Here is a 17,473-nt window from a genome sequence, read left to right on the forward strand (position 1 = left end):
ATCAAAACCAGTCTCATGGCTAAACCAGATATGATGAGGGAGAGATTCGACTTCTTGAGGGGAGGAGTAGTGGAAGAAATTGTTGGGAGCCTCTTTGCAGACAGTCACCAAAGGAGCCCCAGCAGATGCCAGAGTAATGGAAGAGGGCCCTGTCCTGTGAGAGCTTGCAGACTGGTCAGTAGGGGAAGCAAGGCATGTAATAAAGAAGAGAAAGTAGATAGTGTTTTTAAAAGCATGATTCTGCATTGAGTTAACAATGAATATTACAGGAAGAGAATAAATGGTGGGGTGAGCTTTTGGGAGGACATGAGGCTTGAGCTGAGACAGAAGGTATGAAGGGGATGTAAACCATGGAGACTGGCAGAGGGGGAGGGAGAAGAAAAACATGGACCAAGGCACCCAGACAGGAGTGAAGGCAGCCGGAGGGCGGGGCTCAGCAGTGCCAATCGCTTTCTGGAGCCGAATGTGCCTGCGGAGTGCAGCATGTTCATGTGCCCACAGTGCATCTAGTCCAGGAGTACAGCCATGGCTGTCACTTCCCTTTATAACCAGATCACCTGTGGTTGGGTGGCCAGTTCACTTGATCCCAAGAGGAAAAGCGGGGTCCCAGACCCACAGCTGAATAGCACTTACATACACGTGATCTTCCCTTCCTCCCTCTCTCTCCCTCTCTTTGTCTGCAAGTCACTCTTTGTTGCATATACATGTGTTACCTGGTGGCTTTATGGAAAGAAATGCACCATATTAAATAAACCTACCTGGCCAGCTTCTGCCAGGTAGAGGAGGCAGCCTAGGAAATGCATTTGGTGGCCCATGTTCCCTGGAGGGCCACTGACCAAGTAGTGCAGTGGACAACCATTTTATGAAGAAGGCTGCGCAGCGTGCAGGTACTGTGTCAGCTCACGGCACACCAGCACAGGGCTACCAAGGCCACACTTAGGAGAGTCAGTGAATGGAAAATCATGGGTAGTCCTACCTTAAGAGGCCATGAGAGTAAAAGAAAACAGTGCAGTGGGCCCCTCTGCTGGAGTGGTGACCCTGGGGCATGAGTAGGGGCCTATACTGCTGGCCAGGCAAGGAGGAGGAGGAGGGCTCCAGCTTGCAGCCTGCTGAGAGACTCCTTCCAGAATGTGGTGGTCCTCGTTTGCCCAGACGGAGGCTGGGACCCCTAAGGAGAGCCAGCCATGGCAGGTTACAGGGGCTGTTGGTGATGTATGTTTGCTGGCTGAGCAAGCATTCCTGCCTACTGTATGCCAGCTGGTGAAGCACTGACCTCTGGCAGAGAGGAGACCGTGTATACACAATTAACCACAGCACAGGGTGCTCGGCAGCCTCTGGGGGAGGGTAGGGGAAGTCAGGGGAAGCGACTTGAGGCTGGAGCGGTCCAGAAGGTGTCTGTGTGGAGGGGAGGATGTGATTGTCCTTCCTGGTAGCAACTTGAAAAGTTTAGAGCTGTCTTCAGGTGTACTCATTTTTCATTTCCAAGATTCATTATGAATTGAATTTATTCTGTAAGCTTTTGTAATTTTACGCTTTAGGACTTTGGGCCTTGGTGTCTTCACAAGTTTACAGCCACTGTGGCCAGCACTGTGTTCCCTTTATTTGTTCTAAATTTGTTGATTTCAAGCTTTAAAGATTCCCAGGTGGTTCTAGTACCCTACAAAGTTTGGAAAGCATAGCTCTATATAATTCCCCTTAGTACGGTAAGGAATTCAGCCCTCTGGGATTTGTAGGGGATTGGGGGTTGGACACCCAGGAATGTCATAGCACAAAGCCACCATTAGTGACATGGATCCTTACAATGCCCTCTGCTTGAGTATTTCGGGAGGAGTATTGGATTTTCTGGGCTTTCCTGAGAAGCTGACTGAGATGTCAGAGCTCTTGAAGACAGGAGTCAAAGCCTCGCCACTGGATTAATCTTTCCTTCTTGAAGCATCTGGTGTATGAGATGCCGCAAATAGGTGTTAGCGCGTTTATTGTCTCCTCCCAGGGTGTGGTGAGGTTTTCAAAGTAATGGTGGAAAAGACATCAGAAATACTTGATCTCGTGGCTTTGGTAACGTCGCACAGAGGAGCTTTGGACTGATGGCGGTCATAGGACCAGCGTCCTAGTCCTGATCCGATCTGGAGCAGCCCTGGGCTCCCCATTCACTGGGCTGGCCAAGTCATGTGGCCCCACATGCTGGTTAATCCTTTGCAAGAGTCAGAGCCGTAGCTGAGGATCCAGTGGGGTTGGATCTGGACAGGGTCATATGAGCACGAGGCAGGGGTGGCAGTTCAGCGGAACCGGGGAGCCAGGGATGTCACATGCTTTGGTGCTGCTTGGGAAGGCACCTAACGGGGGAGACGGAGTCTGAGTAGAACTCGGGGTTCACAGGAGACCTTCGGTAGCCACAGAGAATCCTGGCTCAAGTTTCTCCAGACACTTGGGTCCTTTCTACCAACTACCCTCTCACACAGAGGCCGCTCTTAGGTCACTGACTGAGGTTTTACTCTCTGCTGCCTCTCCTGTTATTTAAGCTGGGTTTTTAGATGTCTCAAGACTCATTCTTAAAGATTTGCTTCTTTATCAAGATGAATAAAGTCCCTAACAACATCTATAACTAGGTGTATAGCTTGGGATGGCCACAGCCCTGGAACTGGACCAACTCCTGTCAACAGGCTGATCTTAAAAAGTCACCCCATGTGTTTGTAGAGGCTCCACCGTGGAATACTCGCTTATGTCTTCCTGTCACTCTCTAGTTGCCAAGGGCGGCTCTAATGGTGATAGCGCAGAGCTTCTCTTCTCCTCTTTGTGTCCCTGGCCACAGAGGACCACTGCTCAGCTGGCATGGAGGTGACATTAATGACAGCAAACTCTTCCCCCAGTGCCTTGCTGTCCTAGGTCTCAATGGGCTGATGGGCTTCCAGTGGCAACAGCTGCTAGGGACTGGGGCCACACCAGTGTCCTGTTTTGCCTCTGGGCCCTGGATTATCTCACTTGCCCTCTTGCTCTTCCAACCTCCCCGCCCCCTGCATTCTCACACCTCCACCTGTCCATTCCTTCCCAGGGTGCCGCCGGCCCCACCCTGGGACTCCCAGGCCGAGTATGTCTCCTGGGGGGTTGGCATGGCAACCGGAGGAGGCTTGGCTTGGGGAGCCTTGGGATTCAGCAAGGCGCCAGAGAGCCTGAACTGGGAGGAGTCTCACTGTGTCGTTACTGAGAGAATGGACTCTGACTCATCATCTCCCACTTCCTGAGTTCCAGAGCAGGTGGCAACAGCCTGTGAGGAGCAGCTCTTCAGGCAGCGTCCCTGACTGGCGCATTTCCAACGGCTGCCCACGGGCCGCACTGGTCACCTCTACTCCAAGCAGGATTTTACCCCCACCATCCCAGGCCTGGCTGATGTCTGTTCTCACACTGCTTTCTCTGCTTCTAGGACCTTAAAGAACTGGTAGAAAAGCTGGAAAAGAATGAGAGGAAGCTCAAAAAGCAACTGAAGATTTACATGAAGAAAGCCCAGGACCTAGAAGGTAGAGGGGTGTGAGTGTGTTTTGTGAAGCAGAGGTACACTGGGCCACGCCTGTGGGTGTGAGCTCCCTGCCCTCTTCACATTCTTCCTACTTCACTGATTTCTTGGTGGCTCTGCCTAGTCCAGCCACACGATAGAAGTCAGATCCCATGAGCTTACACAGCTGCAGTTGCCAGAATATGGACAAAAGACAGTTGAATTCAGCCAGTTTGGGTGCTTACTCTGAGCAAGGCTCTGCAGGGCTAGAGGAATGGGGAACGCAGAGGTGACCTGGTGGTCCGTGCACTCAAATGGCTTGAAGTTGGGAGGCAAGACTGATGTGAAAGAATGCTGTGTAACACAAAGACCTAGACCCCAAGGTCCTCACTCCGTGCTGTGGGATGTCAGAATTAAACTTCCAATCTGGGATCTTCAGGTAGAGATTTAAATAACTCTTCCAGAAAGACCTAGAATGTTCTCTCCCTCTGACTCCCTGCTGCAAATCTCACTGTGTCATTCTTTGCATATGCCACCCTGCTTGGAACCGTCTTTCAGCCCCTCACTGCTTGGATACCCCTCCGCATCCTTCCACCCTCAGCTCGGATACCCCTCCGCATCTTTCCACCCTCAGCTCAGGAGCCACATGCCCAGGGCTTGAGTCTTGTCTTAGACAGTCCTGACCCCACATGCATGTCGATCACAGCCCTGATCACAGGTGTCATTTTACCTGTTTAATCTCCTGCTCCTCTAGACTGGAAGCTCTTAGAGGGCAGGGATGTCAGTGATCTCTATCCAGGGGGACACATCTCTTGATACCTGCCCATGTGCCCACCAACTTTGGATTTCTCATTTGCTATTCCTCCAGTTCTCATTCTCCTAGTCTCTTGCCTTCAAGCTTTGCTTACTCCTGAAGACCTATCACTCCCTCTCTTCTGATGTTTCTCTGTGTCTGCCCCTACCTGTGTCCAGTTCTTGTCCCCTGTTACCAGATTGCTTAGTAGCTTCCCAGTCCTGTTTTTTCATAGCACTGTCTAGCCTTTGCCATCGCCTTATTGCCTGCAGAATGAAATCCCAGCCCTTGTCTGCCAGCCTTCATCCTCTCACACTCTCCCCCACCTCCACTCAGAGCCTCCCTTCAGCCACTCAGAGTTCATGGAGCACCCTCCCACCCTGGTTGTCACTCACCCTGCTCCTCTTCCATTGGTCCTCTCCCAGTGGATCAGCCCCTTTGAACCTGGATGTGAGAGTCCCGCCCACCCTTCATCCCACCTCGTCTGTGGGGTCCTTCCAGCCCACCACCACCAGCACCCACATCCCATACTCCTGGCTTGGTGCCTGACTGAGCTGTGTCATAGCGTTTCCACGTGAACGTACAGATGTGTCTCCTTAGCTCAGCTGGCCAGGGACAGATTGAGCATGCCGTTGTATGTGTTCCCACGCTTAGGACAGTGCCCCGTGTGCAGTCAGCACTGAGATGCATTTGGGGATAATTCTGTGGATGCCCACTGTCCCTCCACCATGGTGTGAGGCTGAGGAGAGGCCTGTGTGAGGGTTGACCAGGCCTTTATACCCTCAACCCTGCCACCGAAACTCTTCCCAAGTAGTCACCATCATATGTAGTTGCAAAGACTGCACTTGGCAGCTTCCTAAACCTGAACCTGCATTTAGAGGCTGAGGATGTGTCCTTACTATCAGCATCACCACCCTAATCCACTGCCCACAGGTCACAGACAGTGCCCAGGCCTTGTCCTGAACACCTGGGTTTGCCCTGCGGCTGCATCATGATGACTGCATGGTGGCCATACACAGGGAACTGAGTGTAGTGGGCCAGGTCGAGGCCAAGCTCTTCCCAGAAAAACAGTATCCCCTTTCCTCACAAGTCAGGAGGGAAAGAGAAACAGCTGTGCAGGAGTGGTGAGAGACCATGCTGGTTTGCATCCTTCACAGATTTTCTCTGGTCTGAAACCTGCCTGCTGCCTTTTTGGATTTTTCCTCTCCCCTGTCCAGAGTGTGGACCCCAGTGCTGGATGCTGAGCTCCTTGCTTACACTTGGGGTGTGGCTCTGGCTGCAGGAACAGACCCCACAAGGAGATTGGGAGCTTGGAGAACGGAGAACCCAGAATGCCCCCTACCCCAGGTCCCATTCTCCACCTGCCAGAGATGCCCCTTCCCCTGCCCCAGGTCCCATTCTCTACCCACCAGAGATGCCCGCTACCCTCAGGCCTATAGCTGGAAGTCTCATCCATGCTTCTTGCTTTCTTTCCTGCTCAGCTGCCCAGGCATTGGCCCAGAGTGAGAGGAAGCGCCATGAGCTCAACAGGCAGGTCACAGTCCAGCGGAAAGAGAAGGATTTTCAGGGCATGCTGGAGTACCACAAAGAGGACGAGGCCCTCCTCATCCGGAACCTGGTGACAGGTCAGGACCCTCTGTGCCACCCCATGTTGCCTGCCCTTCCTTCTGCCCCCACTCCCATCTCCATCCCCAGCATAACCCCTGCACCCCTTCCTCTACCTCCTGCACAGCCCTCACCCTCTGTCTCCTGCTTGCCCTTGTGCCCACCCCCATCTTCCTCTCCCCACACCCACTCTCATCCTCCCCCCAGCTCCTGCTGTCTCCAGCTGCTATTCTTGATGGCAAGACCCACTGCTGCTTTGTTCTGCCCATAGGATGGAAGTGGGAGGGGAGCCACCCACATGCTTTTCCTCAGCAGCAGCCACAGCCCCGTTTCCTTGGTGCAGCTCTGTATGGGCCACAGTGCTTGGGCAATGATGGCAGCTCATGCTTTTGGAGCACATCCAGTTGCCAGGTCCTCTGCCAGGCACATCACCCTCATCCCCATTTAATCCTCACAACCTCCCTTTAAGTCAGAACTGCTGCCTTCTCATTTGACACTAAAGGAAACAGAGACTCACTCTAGTGACTTGCCCAGGTCACACAGCTGGGAAGCAGTGGATCAAGGATTCAGATTCCTTCTGTTTGGTTAGGACTTTACAGTTTAAAGTGCTGTGTGGTACAGCACATGTGGGTGTGGTCTCTGGAATCACATGGGCTGTGTTCAGACCTGGCTTCTTTCCTAACTAGCCATACATGGCCGTGGCGGTGCTACTCACCCATGTTCTTGTGTAGAGCACAGGAAAGGGAATCATGCCGCTGGCTTGGAGTTGTGAGAATGAAAGTTCATATTTCGTTGCTCACACATGGTCCCTGGACCAGCAGCATCAGCATCACCTGGGAAGGGGTGAGAGATGCAGAATCTCGGGCTCCATGCCAGGCCTCCTGGATTGCAAGGCACATAACAAGATGCCAGGTGATATACACAGGCTCATTAAAGTCTGGGGAACACTGAGCTCGTGCAGTCTGTCTGGGATCACCCTGGTCCCACTGTCAAAGTTCATCAGGGTTGGCTTTTACTGTCCCTGTGATCATCTGCAGTTTCTCATCCAGGCATGTGGCTGAATCAGGGCTGGCCTGCCTACCCCCCAGCCCCATGTGCTCCCTAGGGCCACCAGGCAGCTGTGAGAGCCACTGCTCAGAATCCCTTCCCCAACTGGGCTCCTAGAACTGAAAGACTTTCCACACTAGCTGCCAAGAGGGCGAGGTTTTCTCTATGAAAAGAGGAGCCCCCGCCGCCCCTCTGAGTCCCTCTTGGCTGCTCAGCAAGGGCCAGGAGGGAGTCTGTGTCACCTCTGCAGCTTGCTCAGGTTTGTGCCCAGTGCTGCTTTGCTGGTTGTGCCAGCTCCCTCCACTCCAGTCTTGTGCCCCATCTAGCTGCAACAGGCCACCTCCCTGCTCTGTACCAACCCAGTCCTGCACTCCCCTGCAGAGCCAGGAAGAGTCTTAGAGGAGAGAGTCCTGTGTGAAAAAGGAGAAACCTTTGGTGGTCTAATCCTCTGGACCCTGAGCCAGCAGCTCCCTTCTCCATGGCGCCTTAGTGCAATGGAGGTGATGACACTGACCTGCCTGCCCCATGCTGTGAAGTATGACAAAGGCGAAAGTGCTGTGTTAAAACTGCAGAACCCTTCTCAAATGTGAGGATTTCAGAGTGGTAGCTTTTGCAAGAATATTTAAAGTTCAAATGAGAGGCGAGCATTATTTTAGAGAAACTTACGTAAAGGTGAAGTTGGACTCTGCTGAGCACTGCCTAGGACCGAGGGACCCAGGAAGAACGGATTGTGGCGTCTGCCTTGAACTGATTTGCTCCAGCTGTTTGCTTTGTGTGTTTTTACTAGCCCGCTTCTTATTTTGCTCTTTTATAAAGCTTAATCTCCCTACAGTTGTCCAGCAATTAAATGTGACCTAAGCTTATCTTAAACTTCCTTAAACAGACTGCATCTTGTTCAAACGCAATTAATTAGGAACAAACCTTTCATCTCTGGTGAATGAAACTTTCAATAAATAAGGCTGCTTGTGCCAGACAGGTGGCTCCCTCCGGCCATTTGCCAGGGTTTTTACAGAGAAAACCCTGCCATCAGCATGAGAGGACCCTTGCCCAGGTGGCCCCAGGAAAGGTCATCTCCTGCTGAGCTGCCTAGGAAAATCCTGCAGTCATCTTCCCTCCAAAATACCCCATGCAAACAAATGCCAAAACTTGACCACCAGCCACCTACCTGTTAGGTACCTGGCACTGGCCAGTTGCTGTGGAGGAGAAATAAAACTAGTGTCATTGTCCCTGTTCCCCAAGATGCTAACATTTAGCTGGGGAGCCCAAACAAGCTTAATTCAATCACAGTAGAACATTCCAAGGCAGGACAAGTTGTTTGCAATCTGCACATGGATCGGGCTTGAAGTAAGAAGTTATGGATTGAAAGTCTGGGCCTACAAAATACATTTTCCTGGACAAATGTGACCGGCATTCTAATTAGAGCCAATGGCCAATCCACAGCCATTGTTGGACCTATAAAATACCCATATGTCAACCATGTACTCAAGAGTATTATGGCCTACAGTTGGCATTTAACTAGATGGGGGCATTGGAGCAGGGATGGTGTAACCCAAGTACCAACTGGAGCTGCTGGCAGCACAGCCCAGCCCAGGACCAGCCTGGTAGAAGGTTTGCAAGGATACTGCCCACCTGCAGGCGGGAGGGAGGTGGCCTCCCTTCATTGCCATTCTGAGCCTAGAGGTGGCTCATGAGGCCTTGTTTGGGAGGGTATGAGTGTAAAGAACAAGGGCTGGAGATACAGTGCAGAGCTATGGTGAGACCCCAGGGCCTTGGGCTCCTGCCCCGTTCTCACCTGTCGTCTTGCCTTTGCACCAGGCCTTCCCCAGTTCTCTGGCCTCCTACCACCACTTGTTGCCTTAAGCCTGGCTCTCCTGGCATGGTCTGAAATGGAAAATGGTCTGACAGCTGCTTCCTGTCCCTCCAGAGCCTTTTGCAAGAAAGGGCCAAAAGGCTGAGTCTGCAGTTAATGTGGGGACTCACAAGGCCCTTCCAGTCCAGCCAGAGCAGCCCTTGCCCAGGCTGTATCTGGGATACAGAGGAGAGCAGTCACGGGAAGTAGGATAGCGGCTGGAGAGATGCATGCCGAGCAGTGGCACTGGGCTGGGGGAGGGGGACCTGCCTGATCTATTTGGCTGTGAGGCTGGGCAAGTACGGCCGGATAATTTGTTCCTGAACTGATGGGCTACAGGTTGTTCCAGCCTCCCCAGCCCTCAGCAGGCTGGCCCTGTCTTTGGGAACATACAATTTGTCTAATTCTGGAGCCAGCCCTTGCCTTCTGGAAGTGGCGGTGCCCACAAATCAGGAGTTCGTGCCCCCGTGTGGGAGCTAGGTCCTGTCCTCAGCCTTCCTCTTGCCATGGACTCCTGTTGGTGGCGGACAAAGGCATCTATGTAACTTGCAGGCACTTTTCCTCCCTGTCGTTAGGCTGAGGCAGAAGCCTGTTTCAGTGTTGTAGTGCAAATAATTAGGAATGTAGTTTTGTTTGTGTTTCTAACCACAGTGTCTAAAACTACTGGTAGGTAGGCTCGGGAGTTCGGGTACCCTGGGTGGCTTCTCTCCCAATCCTCTTTGAGACATCTATTCCTAGATGAGCTATGGGGGAATACTGAAAACATCTCTATTCAGATGAGGATTCTGACAGCCTCCACTGTTCCCCATAGATCTAACTCTTGCCATTTGCTGCTGTCATTGCCCTTAGACTTGAAGCCCCAGATGCTGTCGGGCGCAGTGCCCTGTCTCCCCGCCTATATCCTCTACATGTGCATCCGGCATGCGGACTACGCCAACGACGATCTCAAGGTGCACTCCCTGCTGACCTCCACCATCAACGGCATTAAGAAAGTCCTGAAAGTAAGCAGCCCCTGCAGAAGGTCATGGTTTGTGGTGGGTGGAGCGAAGCCAGCCCCTCACTGTTGCTTCTCTGTGTCTGGGTTTGGCTGTAGTGAATTCTCCCAAGGCTCCAACTTTGAAGGTAAATGAGCCACAGAAGCATCCATGTAACCGGGATGCCTGGCAGTTGCCAGAGAAGGATGCTCAGGCCCAGCAATGGCAGGAAGCCCAGGACTCTGGCATAGGTAGCCCTCCAGCTCCTCCCTGCTGAGCCTCCAGACCTGCCCAATGCTTACAGAAGCCTTGGCCTGCCCACTGCCAGAGGTGCTAGGGAGACATCCTGCTGCAGCCAAGGATGTGTGGTCCTCACCCTGGAGCAAGTTCAGGGACACCCCTGAAACACAGGCCCTCCACCTTTCCAAGGGTCTAGGTGCTTTCTTCCCTGGGGGTAACACAGGGAGGGCTGTGACATTCCATCACCTCCCAAGGTGAGGCAGCCTGGGCCAGGACAGGGCTTGCCTCAAGGTGTTAAAGGTGCTCAGGAATGCCACCTGAAGGCCCAAGGCTCTTCTTGAATGCAGTGCAGACACTGCAGAAACAGACTGGCCTACAGGGAGGTGAGGCCTGTCCACACAGGGGCGAGGGCCAGGCAGTGGAAGGTGAGATTCTTGAGGGAGATGAGCCCTCAGTGAGAGGGATTTCTGCCGGCTAGCAGGCCTGTGTCCTGAGTGTTATTGCTCTTAGAGACCATCTTTAGTTCTCACACACTGCTGCTTCCAGGATATAAGCCATTCTCAAAAGCTCTGAGTCTGAACCAATTCTGGGGTCCACTGAGCTGCCGGTTGCTGCTCTAAGAATTCCAGAGCCAGCCTGGTTTCCTGCCCTCAGTAGCTGCGTTGCCCTCCACAGGCAATTTTATTCACTCATGGCTCTAAAACATGTATCTGCATGCTAGTGGCTCTCAGATTTGTGTCTCCAGCGTTGACCCTCTTTCATGAGCACCATCCAGCTGGAATCTTGGGCCAGTCTAGGCCAATTTAGGGCTGATACAAATGTCACTTCCTTAGGAAAGCCTTCCCTAATTCTGAGCTAAAATAGCATGTCCCAGCCGCACCAGTCACTTTCTATTCAACCTCATTTCTTTTTTTTTTTTTTTTTTGTCGTATCTCATACCACTCTGTCATTTGATACTGATAACGCTTACTTGACAGCATGAGCTGTGTGAAGTCATCAGTTTTAATGCAGCAGCTGTCTCATAGCTGTTTGGGTTGCTGAGCAGGCTTTTTCACCTAGTTCGGGTTTATAGCTGTTTTCTAGAGAGTTAAAGCCATGATGCATCTGACGTCTAGATAAATGGGACACCAAACTATTTTGCTGTTGTGCTCTTTAGCATCCCTTGTGTTGGATAACTGGCAGTTGAGAAACAGAGCCAGCGAGCCCAGGTGGTTAGACGAGAGCCCAGGGCTGCTGGGGCAGAGCCTCATCTGTCACTCAGCTTTGCATTCATTCTTCAGCCATGGAAGGCAGCCTGTCCTTTATGTGTGTCCCTGTATGTGCACCACTGATCGGGGACCAAGACGGGGGTTCTGTGTACCATCCCTGGTGGCAGAGGAACACTCATGCAGCCTCTTAGCAATGAGTCTCAACCCTGTGACTGGCAAGTGCCCTGCCCAGCCTCAGGGCTGCTCAGGAACACTAGGTAAGGGTAGGAAATGTGGGGAGAGAGGTACTGAGGAAGCATTTCACCAGACAGGAGCCACCTAGAGCTGAGGATGCCCTTTTCTTTTCACAGAAGCACAATGATGACTTTGAGATGACGTCATTCTGGTTATCCAACACCTGCCGCCTTCTTCACTGTCTGAAGCAGTACAGCGGGGATGAGGTGAGTGAAGAGCCAGGCACCCAGGAGGCGTTTCTGCTTCATCCAAATGCGGTTGAGAAGTGCTTTGTATCCCCTCAGAGGTCAGGGGGTCTTCGGAGCACCCTTGGGGTCCTCAGACCATGGGCACACTTTATCATACCTCGTGGCTGGAAGCAGGAATAAGGCCAGCCACAGTAGACCTGCCTCCAGGAGGCCTTGATGAGCCCAAGGGGCCCCAGAAAGCACTCCTGAGTTATGTAAGTAGAGTCTGCATAACCTTTCATCATCAATAGAGGCCCTGGGAGTCTCCATGAAACTCTTGTAACCTGACATTTCTATATCAGCTCTAGAAGAGCCCCACTGCAATGGATACTGGCAGGAAGCTCAGTTGCCTACTGGGTCACCATCTCTCCTAAGCCAACTGATTAATCTGTCCATTTCAAGATAGACAAAGATGGCCACAAGAAAAGAGGCATGCCGTAATCAGAACTACGCGTGTGCAAACTGACCTGGAGGCCCAGCTCCATGCATCTATCCAAATTGGATTCCTTGTCCTGAGGCCCAACTAACCCATCACTTCACAATCCACACCAGACCTGTAAGGCCCAGCTTTTTCTGGAACTCACATTCCCAGCTTTGGTCCCTGAAAGAACTTCTCCCATGCTCTGCACTCTGCCCAATGACCTAGTAATATGTGGCTTGTTTCCATTCTAGTTTCTCTGGTGAGAATCCCAACTCGTTCCAGACATACCCACTCACAGGTTCCTGTAGTCTTCCCGACTTTTCTTCCCCTTCCTTTCACATATCTCACCATCTACCCTTCCCAAGGTCAAGACATAGTGTAAACCAAAATAGTGCAACCATTTTTAAAGCTTTATTTCATCTTTTGTGCCAGAACCAATTTTGACAGACTCTTCTCCCTGGGTTAGTAAGAGGATATGCCCTTTCAGTCTTACCTTCTTTGCAGTTGGCTTGACTCCATCTCTCTCCTAAGAACCAGCACTTCATTTGATGGCCTGCTTTTATTATAAAAGGGATAGGCCAAAGGTTAAAGAAATGGCCATTTCAAACCACATGCCTTCTGTTACAAAATTGTAATATCCAAGCATTTACTTGAAGCATAGAACTACATGTAATGTTATTTCATTGAGGTCCATCACTTTTCCCAATATTATACGCATTCTAAATTGTAGGTTATATAAGGCTAGAGCAGGACCTAGAACTCCATTACATTAGGCTGTGGTGCTCATATTCTCTGGGTCAGAGAATATGAACCTGGGTCAAGACCTGAACCACAGCATAACCAGATCCATGTAGTCCAAATAACAAGGAAGAATGGTTGACTCTATCTTCATGATTACAATTACCCCCTTTTCTGCCTGCTTTTGTTTGTATTAAGATGGCTTTGTATTTGACACAGTACAACAGGCCTTGCTGAAGATGGTTGCCCTTTTGGGAGCACTAATCTTTTTGGCTGCTATTGGTTTCCCTCGGCCTGAATGAAAAGGACATTGGTCACATGAGTCCTCCTGATATCAGCAATTGCGTTAACTTATGTGTTATTTCATCTGATTAATACAGAAAGCTAACAGGACACAGTACTGTAGCTATGAAATCACTTTAGTTCATCTATTAATTCTGATACCCAGTGATAGAATCTATATAAACTTTCTCCTCATACAAGCATATAATCTGGCCCATGGCCACACTCCTTTAGAGGCCGCACATCATCTAACATTTTACGGGGACTTGGTATATTGGGGAAAGCACTGGACAAAGTGAGAAAGCAGGAATCCCTTTCTCTGGACCTGGTACCAACCTGGGTTTTGCTACTGTAGGGAAATCACTTCGCCTTGGGGATTTGGACTGAGTGATTCAGGCTTTCTCTCTCATGTTGAGTTTTTCTGTTACCTTCAAGTTCAAGGGTCATCAATGAGGCCTCAAAGAACTGACAGGGTTTTGTAAAACATCATCTACATAGGAAGGGCCTGAGTAGGCCCCCTGCCCAACAAATAGATGACTAAAGTTACTGGAGCACCGGAAGTTGTGCTGGGCCCAACAGACCACAGAACTCAGTAGTGCACGCCTCTCCCTCTGCAGGGCTTCATGACTCAGAACACTGCAAAGCAGAACGAACACTGTCTTAAGAACTTTGACCTCACCGAATACCGTCAGGTGCTGAGTGACCTTTCCATTCAGATCTACCAGCAGCTCATTAAAATTGCCGAGGGCATGTTACAGCCGATGATAGGTAAGCTGGCAGCAGGAGAGCTACATCACTCATCATGGGGTCTGAAACGAGGGGAAGGCGTGATCAGCACCCTCTGGCTTTCAGGAACCAGATATATTAGCCATGACCTCCAGATAGCCAGATCCTTCCCAGTGAAGGCAGAACTGAGGTGTGCACATCATGCTTAAAAAGAGCAGTGAAAGTATTTGACACAGTGCCAGAAGCATAGATGACTTTCCCTTTATCTCTTTTTCTGTAATATGTTGTATTTTTTCCCAAATTTTCATACATAATAAATGTAAACTCAAAAGGTACAAATGCATATACAGTGAAAAAACATAACTCTCTCAACCTATTATGAACTTGATTCATGGAAAAAAGCAGGAGTGTTCATGCTAAAGGACACAGCAGTAGGCACGATGCATCAGTATTTATTAGACACTTGCTTTGAGCCAAGCCGTGTACTTGGGCACTAAACATGAAATCAGAATTGAGAAATGAGAGCAGTTACATTTTCAATCAGAGGAAAAATGATGTGTAGATACGTTACTCACTGTGCTTCACCAAGGCTGGGAAAGAAACTGTACCGGGACCCGTCCAAAATGCTTTCCCAAGGTTCTTACAACACAAGTAGGTTATGGGTGAATCCCAAGAAGGACAAATCTAGAAATACATTACTTGAAATGAGGTTTATTCCAAACCCTCTTTCCTGTCTGGAAATCTTATTATAAGGCACCAGACAGAGGGAGAACTGACATATCAAGCTGGAGATACTCAGAATAATGAGAAGGTTAATAACACCAGTTCTGGAGTCAGAGAGACTTGAGTTGAAATCCTGGCCCTGCAACTCCCTATCAGTGTGACCCCAGACAAGTTATTTAACCTCTTTATGCCTCAACTTCCTCATAAAAATGGGTAGTATTTCAGAGAGTTGTTGGAAGATTGAGATACTGAACGTAAAGCCCCTGGTACATAGTCAATTGCTGCTTAGTAAGTATGACAGACCAATGAAGCTCATATTTACATAGTCAGTGGCTAGGCCAGGATGACACCCAGGTTGCTCAATTCTCAAACTGTGGACTTCAGCACCAGTGATACCAAATCGAGCTGGTACATGCCCATTATCTTTGTCTAATCGTCAGTAAATTTAAGTGAAAATGCTGTCCACAGCTGTTTTATTCCATACAGAGATCAACACATTAGAAATTCTTTGCCAAATGTTGTAAGTTCCTGAGCATGTCAACATTGCACACCTCTGGGTGGTATCATTGCTAAAGTCCCGAGCACTAAATGATTTGAGTGGTCCAATCTTTGCATTGTTAGTGGGGAATGCAAGCTTCTCCAAGTGTGCTTTTCTTTCAGTTTCTGCCATGTTGGAAAATGAGAGCATTCAGGGTCTATCTGGTGTGAAGCCCACCGGCTACCGGAAGCGCTCCTCCAGCATGGCAGATGGGGATAACTCATACTGCCTGGAAGCTATCATCCGCCAGATGAATGCCTTTCATACAGTCATGTGTGACCAGGGCTTGGACCCTGAGATCATCCTGCAGGTATTCAAACAGCTCTTCTACATGATCAACGCAGTGACTCTTAACAACCTGCTCCTGCGGAAGGACGTCTGCTCTTGGAGCACAGGCATGCAACTCAGGTAAGAGAGGAGCACCCCTCAACAACACAGATGGAGTGGGCCCTCACTGACTAGAATCAGAACACAAGACTGCTGTTTCTAAACATGAAATCCAAATCTAATTGACAGTCCTTGTCTCCATCAGTCTGTGACTCAAATCCATCATCACCTTTTTATCTGTTGGTGAAATCCATCAAACACTGAGATGGTTGACTTGGTAAACAAATTAGTTCAAAGCTTAAAGATATTGACACACTCTAAGTTAAAGACTAAATACAAAGCAGATAGATCAAAGAGAAAATGAGTTAAGAGGCATGAAGGCTCACACAGAAGTATAAATACATTTGTGAATGTTAAATATAAATACTTACAATTCAGTATATTTAATGCCTGTTTGTCCCCGTTGACTTAGACACTTCAGGTGTTTCATCTTTGCTTGATTTTAAGTACCCACTCATTCATTTGTTCATTCTTTATTCAACAAATAGTTCCTGAGTGCAAGGCACTTGCCATGCTTTTTAACCATGTGAGATAAATAATGACACTAGCTGCAGCTGGCCTGCAAAACTCAACAGGTGTCCCCTTCTCAGTGAATCAGGAGGACCAGCTTAACATAGCTTGCTTTCTACCTATGGCTAAGGTACAATATAAGTCAGCTTGAGGAGTGGCTTCGGGGAAGAAACCTTCACCAGAGTGGAGCAGTTCAGACCATGGAACCTCTGATCCAAGCAGCCCAGCTCCTGCAATTGAAGAAGAAAACCCAGGAGGATGCAGAGGCCATCTGCTCCCTGTGTACCTCCCTCAGCACCCAGCAGGTACAGTCAGTCTGCACCTCTGTCAACCATGATATTCCAAGCAAGTCCAGCATCCATTCCAAGTCTGTTCTCATTAGTGGTTATTTGTTAGTGTTGCACTCCCACCCTTTATATACCCCTAAAGATACAATTTTGAAGTGCAGCTAATGGGATATTCCTAGATGAACCAAAAACCATTTGGTCTGTGAAAAAGGATGCCACGGATACTGTTTTCTCGTAACTCTCTATCCATCTTACTCACTTAAAAAGATAAGGTAGCAAACCCACAAAACGTCAAGTTTAGGTAAAAACTTTTTTAAATGTAATGAATTCTGGAATGTTTCTTACATAGAAATCCACAAATTTTCAGAAATTGGCAGCATCAGGTATTTGCTTTCTTTACAACTGTAATTGTAAGAAAAAAAGTTTTCTTTAAAACTAATTTCAGTATGGTCATATTTTCACTCACACTCATTTATATTGTTTTAAATGAAGTCATTAAGAACTTAGGGGCATTTAAGTATTACTTTCCTTTTCCCTAAAAAATGTATAACAATGACTCTGTTGCTGATACTTTGCCAGTCCCTGAAAGATAAGTAACAAAATCCAAACTCAGTCCAGAAAAACACATCTTAATATAGCAAAGTAAACGCCTTTCCTTACCTCCTCCACTTACTACTAAAATATTATATATTGAACTCTTAAAAAAAACTGCTTCCTTCTGTAAACATTTCCAGAAAGTCTTCAGACATTTCTCTCCTCTTTAAATACATTTCACTTGACATAAGTTTGCTTCTAGAATGCAGCTGGCATTGCATTTGGGCAGTCTACTTCTACCAAACCAGTGGTAGGCAGACAAAAGAGTATCTCCTGTTCAAATACTCATTTGTAAATAATGTTGGGGGATGGGGGTAGTTAGGTATTAAACAAGACCTTTCTCATCTAAGGTAAGATCTCCAGTACTCTTCAGAAGAAACCTTTAAATTACTAGTAGATAAGAGGCTAAGGATTTCAGGCCACCGCATTCTAAACTCCTCATTGTGTATACCAACAAACATAGTGGGGAGGGGCAGGTGGGTTTACAGGACACACGAATTCAGTGAGAGGGCTCAGATCCACCTGGCAAAGCTGTGGGCTCTAGTTTACTGGATTCAGGCTCCAAGTATAAACGTCAGTCCAGCTCCATCTGTGTTGTGGGCC

General features: G+C 49.1%; 1 protein-coding gene across 1 annotated transcript in view; it reads left to right on the plus strand.

The window, feature by feature from the left end:
• MYO5B (myosin VB) overlaps positions 1-17,473 on the plus strand; it is a 316,975-nt gene that overhangs the window by 290,650 nt on the left and 8,852 nt on the right. Inside the window, exons 32-39 of the mRNA XM_011929181.1 lie at positions 1,991-2,055; positions 3,419-3,512; positions 5,762-5,905; positions 9,631-9,782; positions 11,554-11,643; positions 13,723-13,873; positions 15,215-15,500; positions 16,120-16,294. Coding sequence (XP_011784571.1) covers positions 1,991-2,055; positions 3,419-3,512; positions 5,762-5,905; positions 9,631-9,782; positions 11,554-11,643; positions 13,723-13,873; positions 15,215-15,500; positions 16,120-16,294 — 1,157 coding nt within the window. The remainder of the gene's footprint in view (positions 1-1,990; positions 2,056-3,418; positions 3,513-5,761; positions 5,906-9,630; positions 9,783-11,553; positions 11,644-13,722; positions 13,874-15,214; positions 15,501-16,119; positions 16,295-17,473) is intronic.

Source organism: Colobus angolensis, unplaced genomic scaffold, assembly GCF_000951035.1.
Source record: "Colobus angolensis palliatus isolate OR3802 unplaced genomic scaffold, Cang.pa_1.0 Scaffold8, whole genome shotgun sequence".
Taxonomy (NCBI): domain Eukaryota; kingdom Metazoa; phylum Chordata; class Mammalia; order Primates; family Cercopithecidae; genus Colobus; species Colobus angolensis.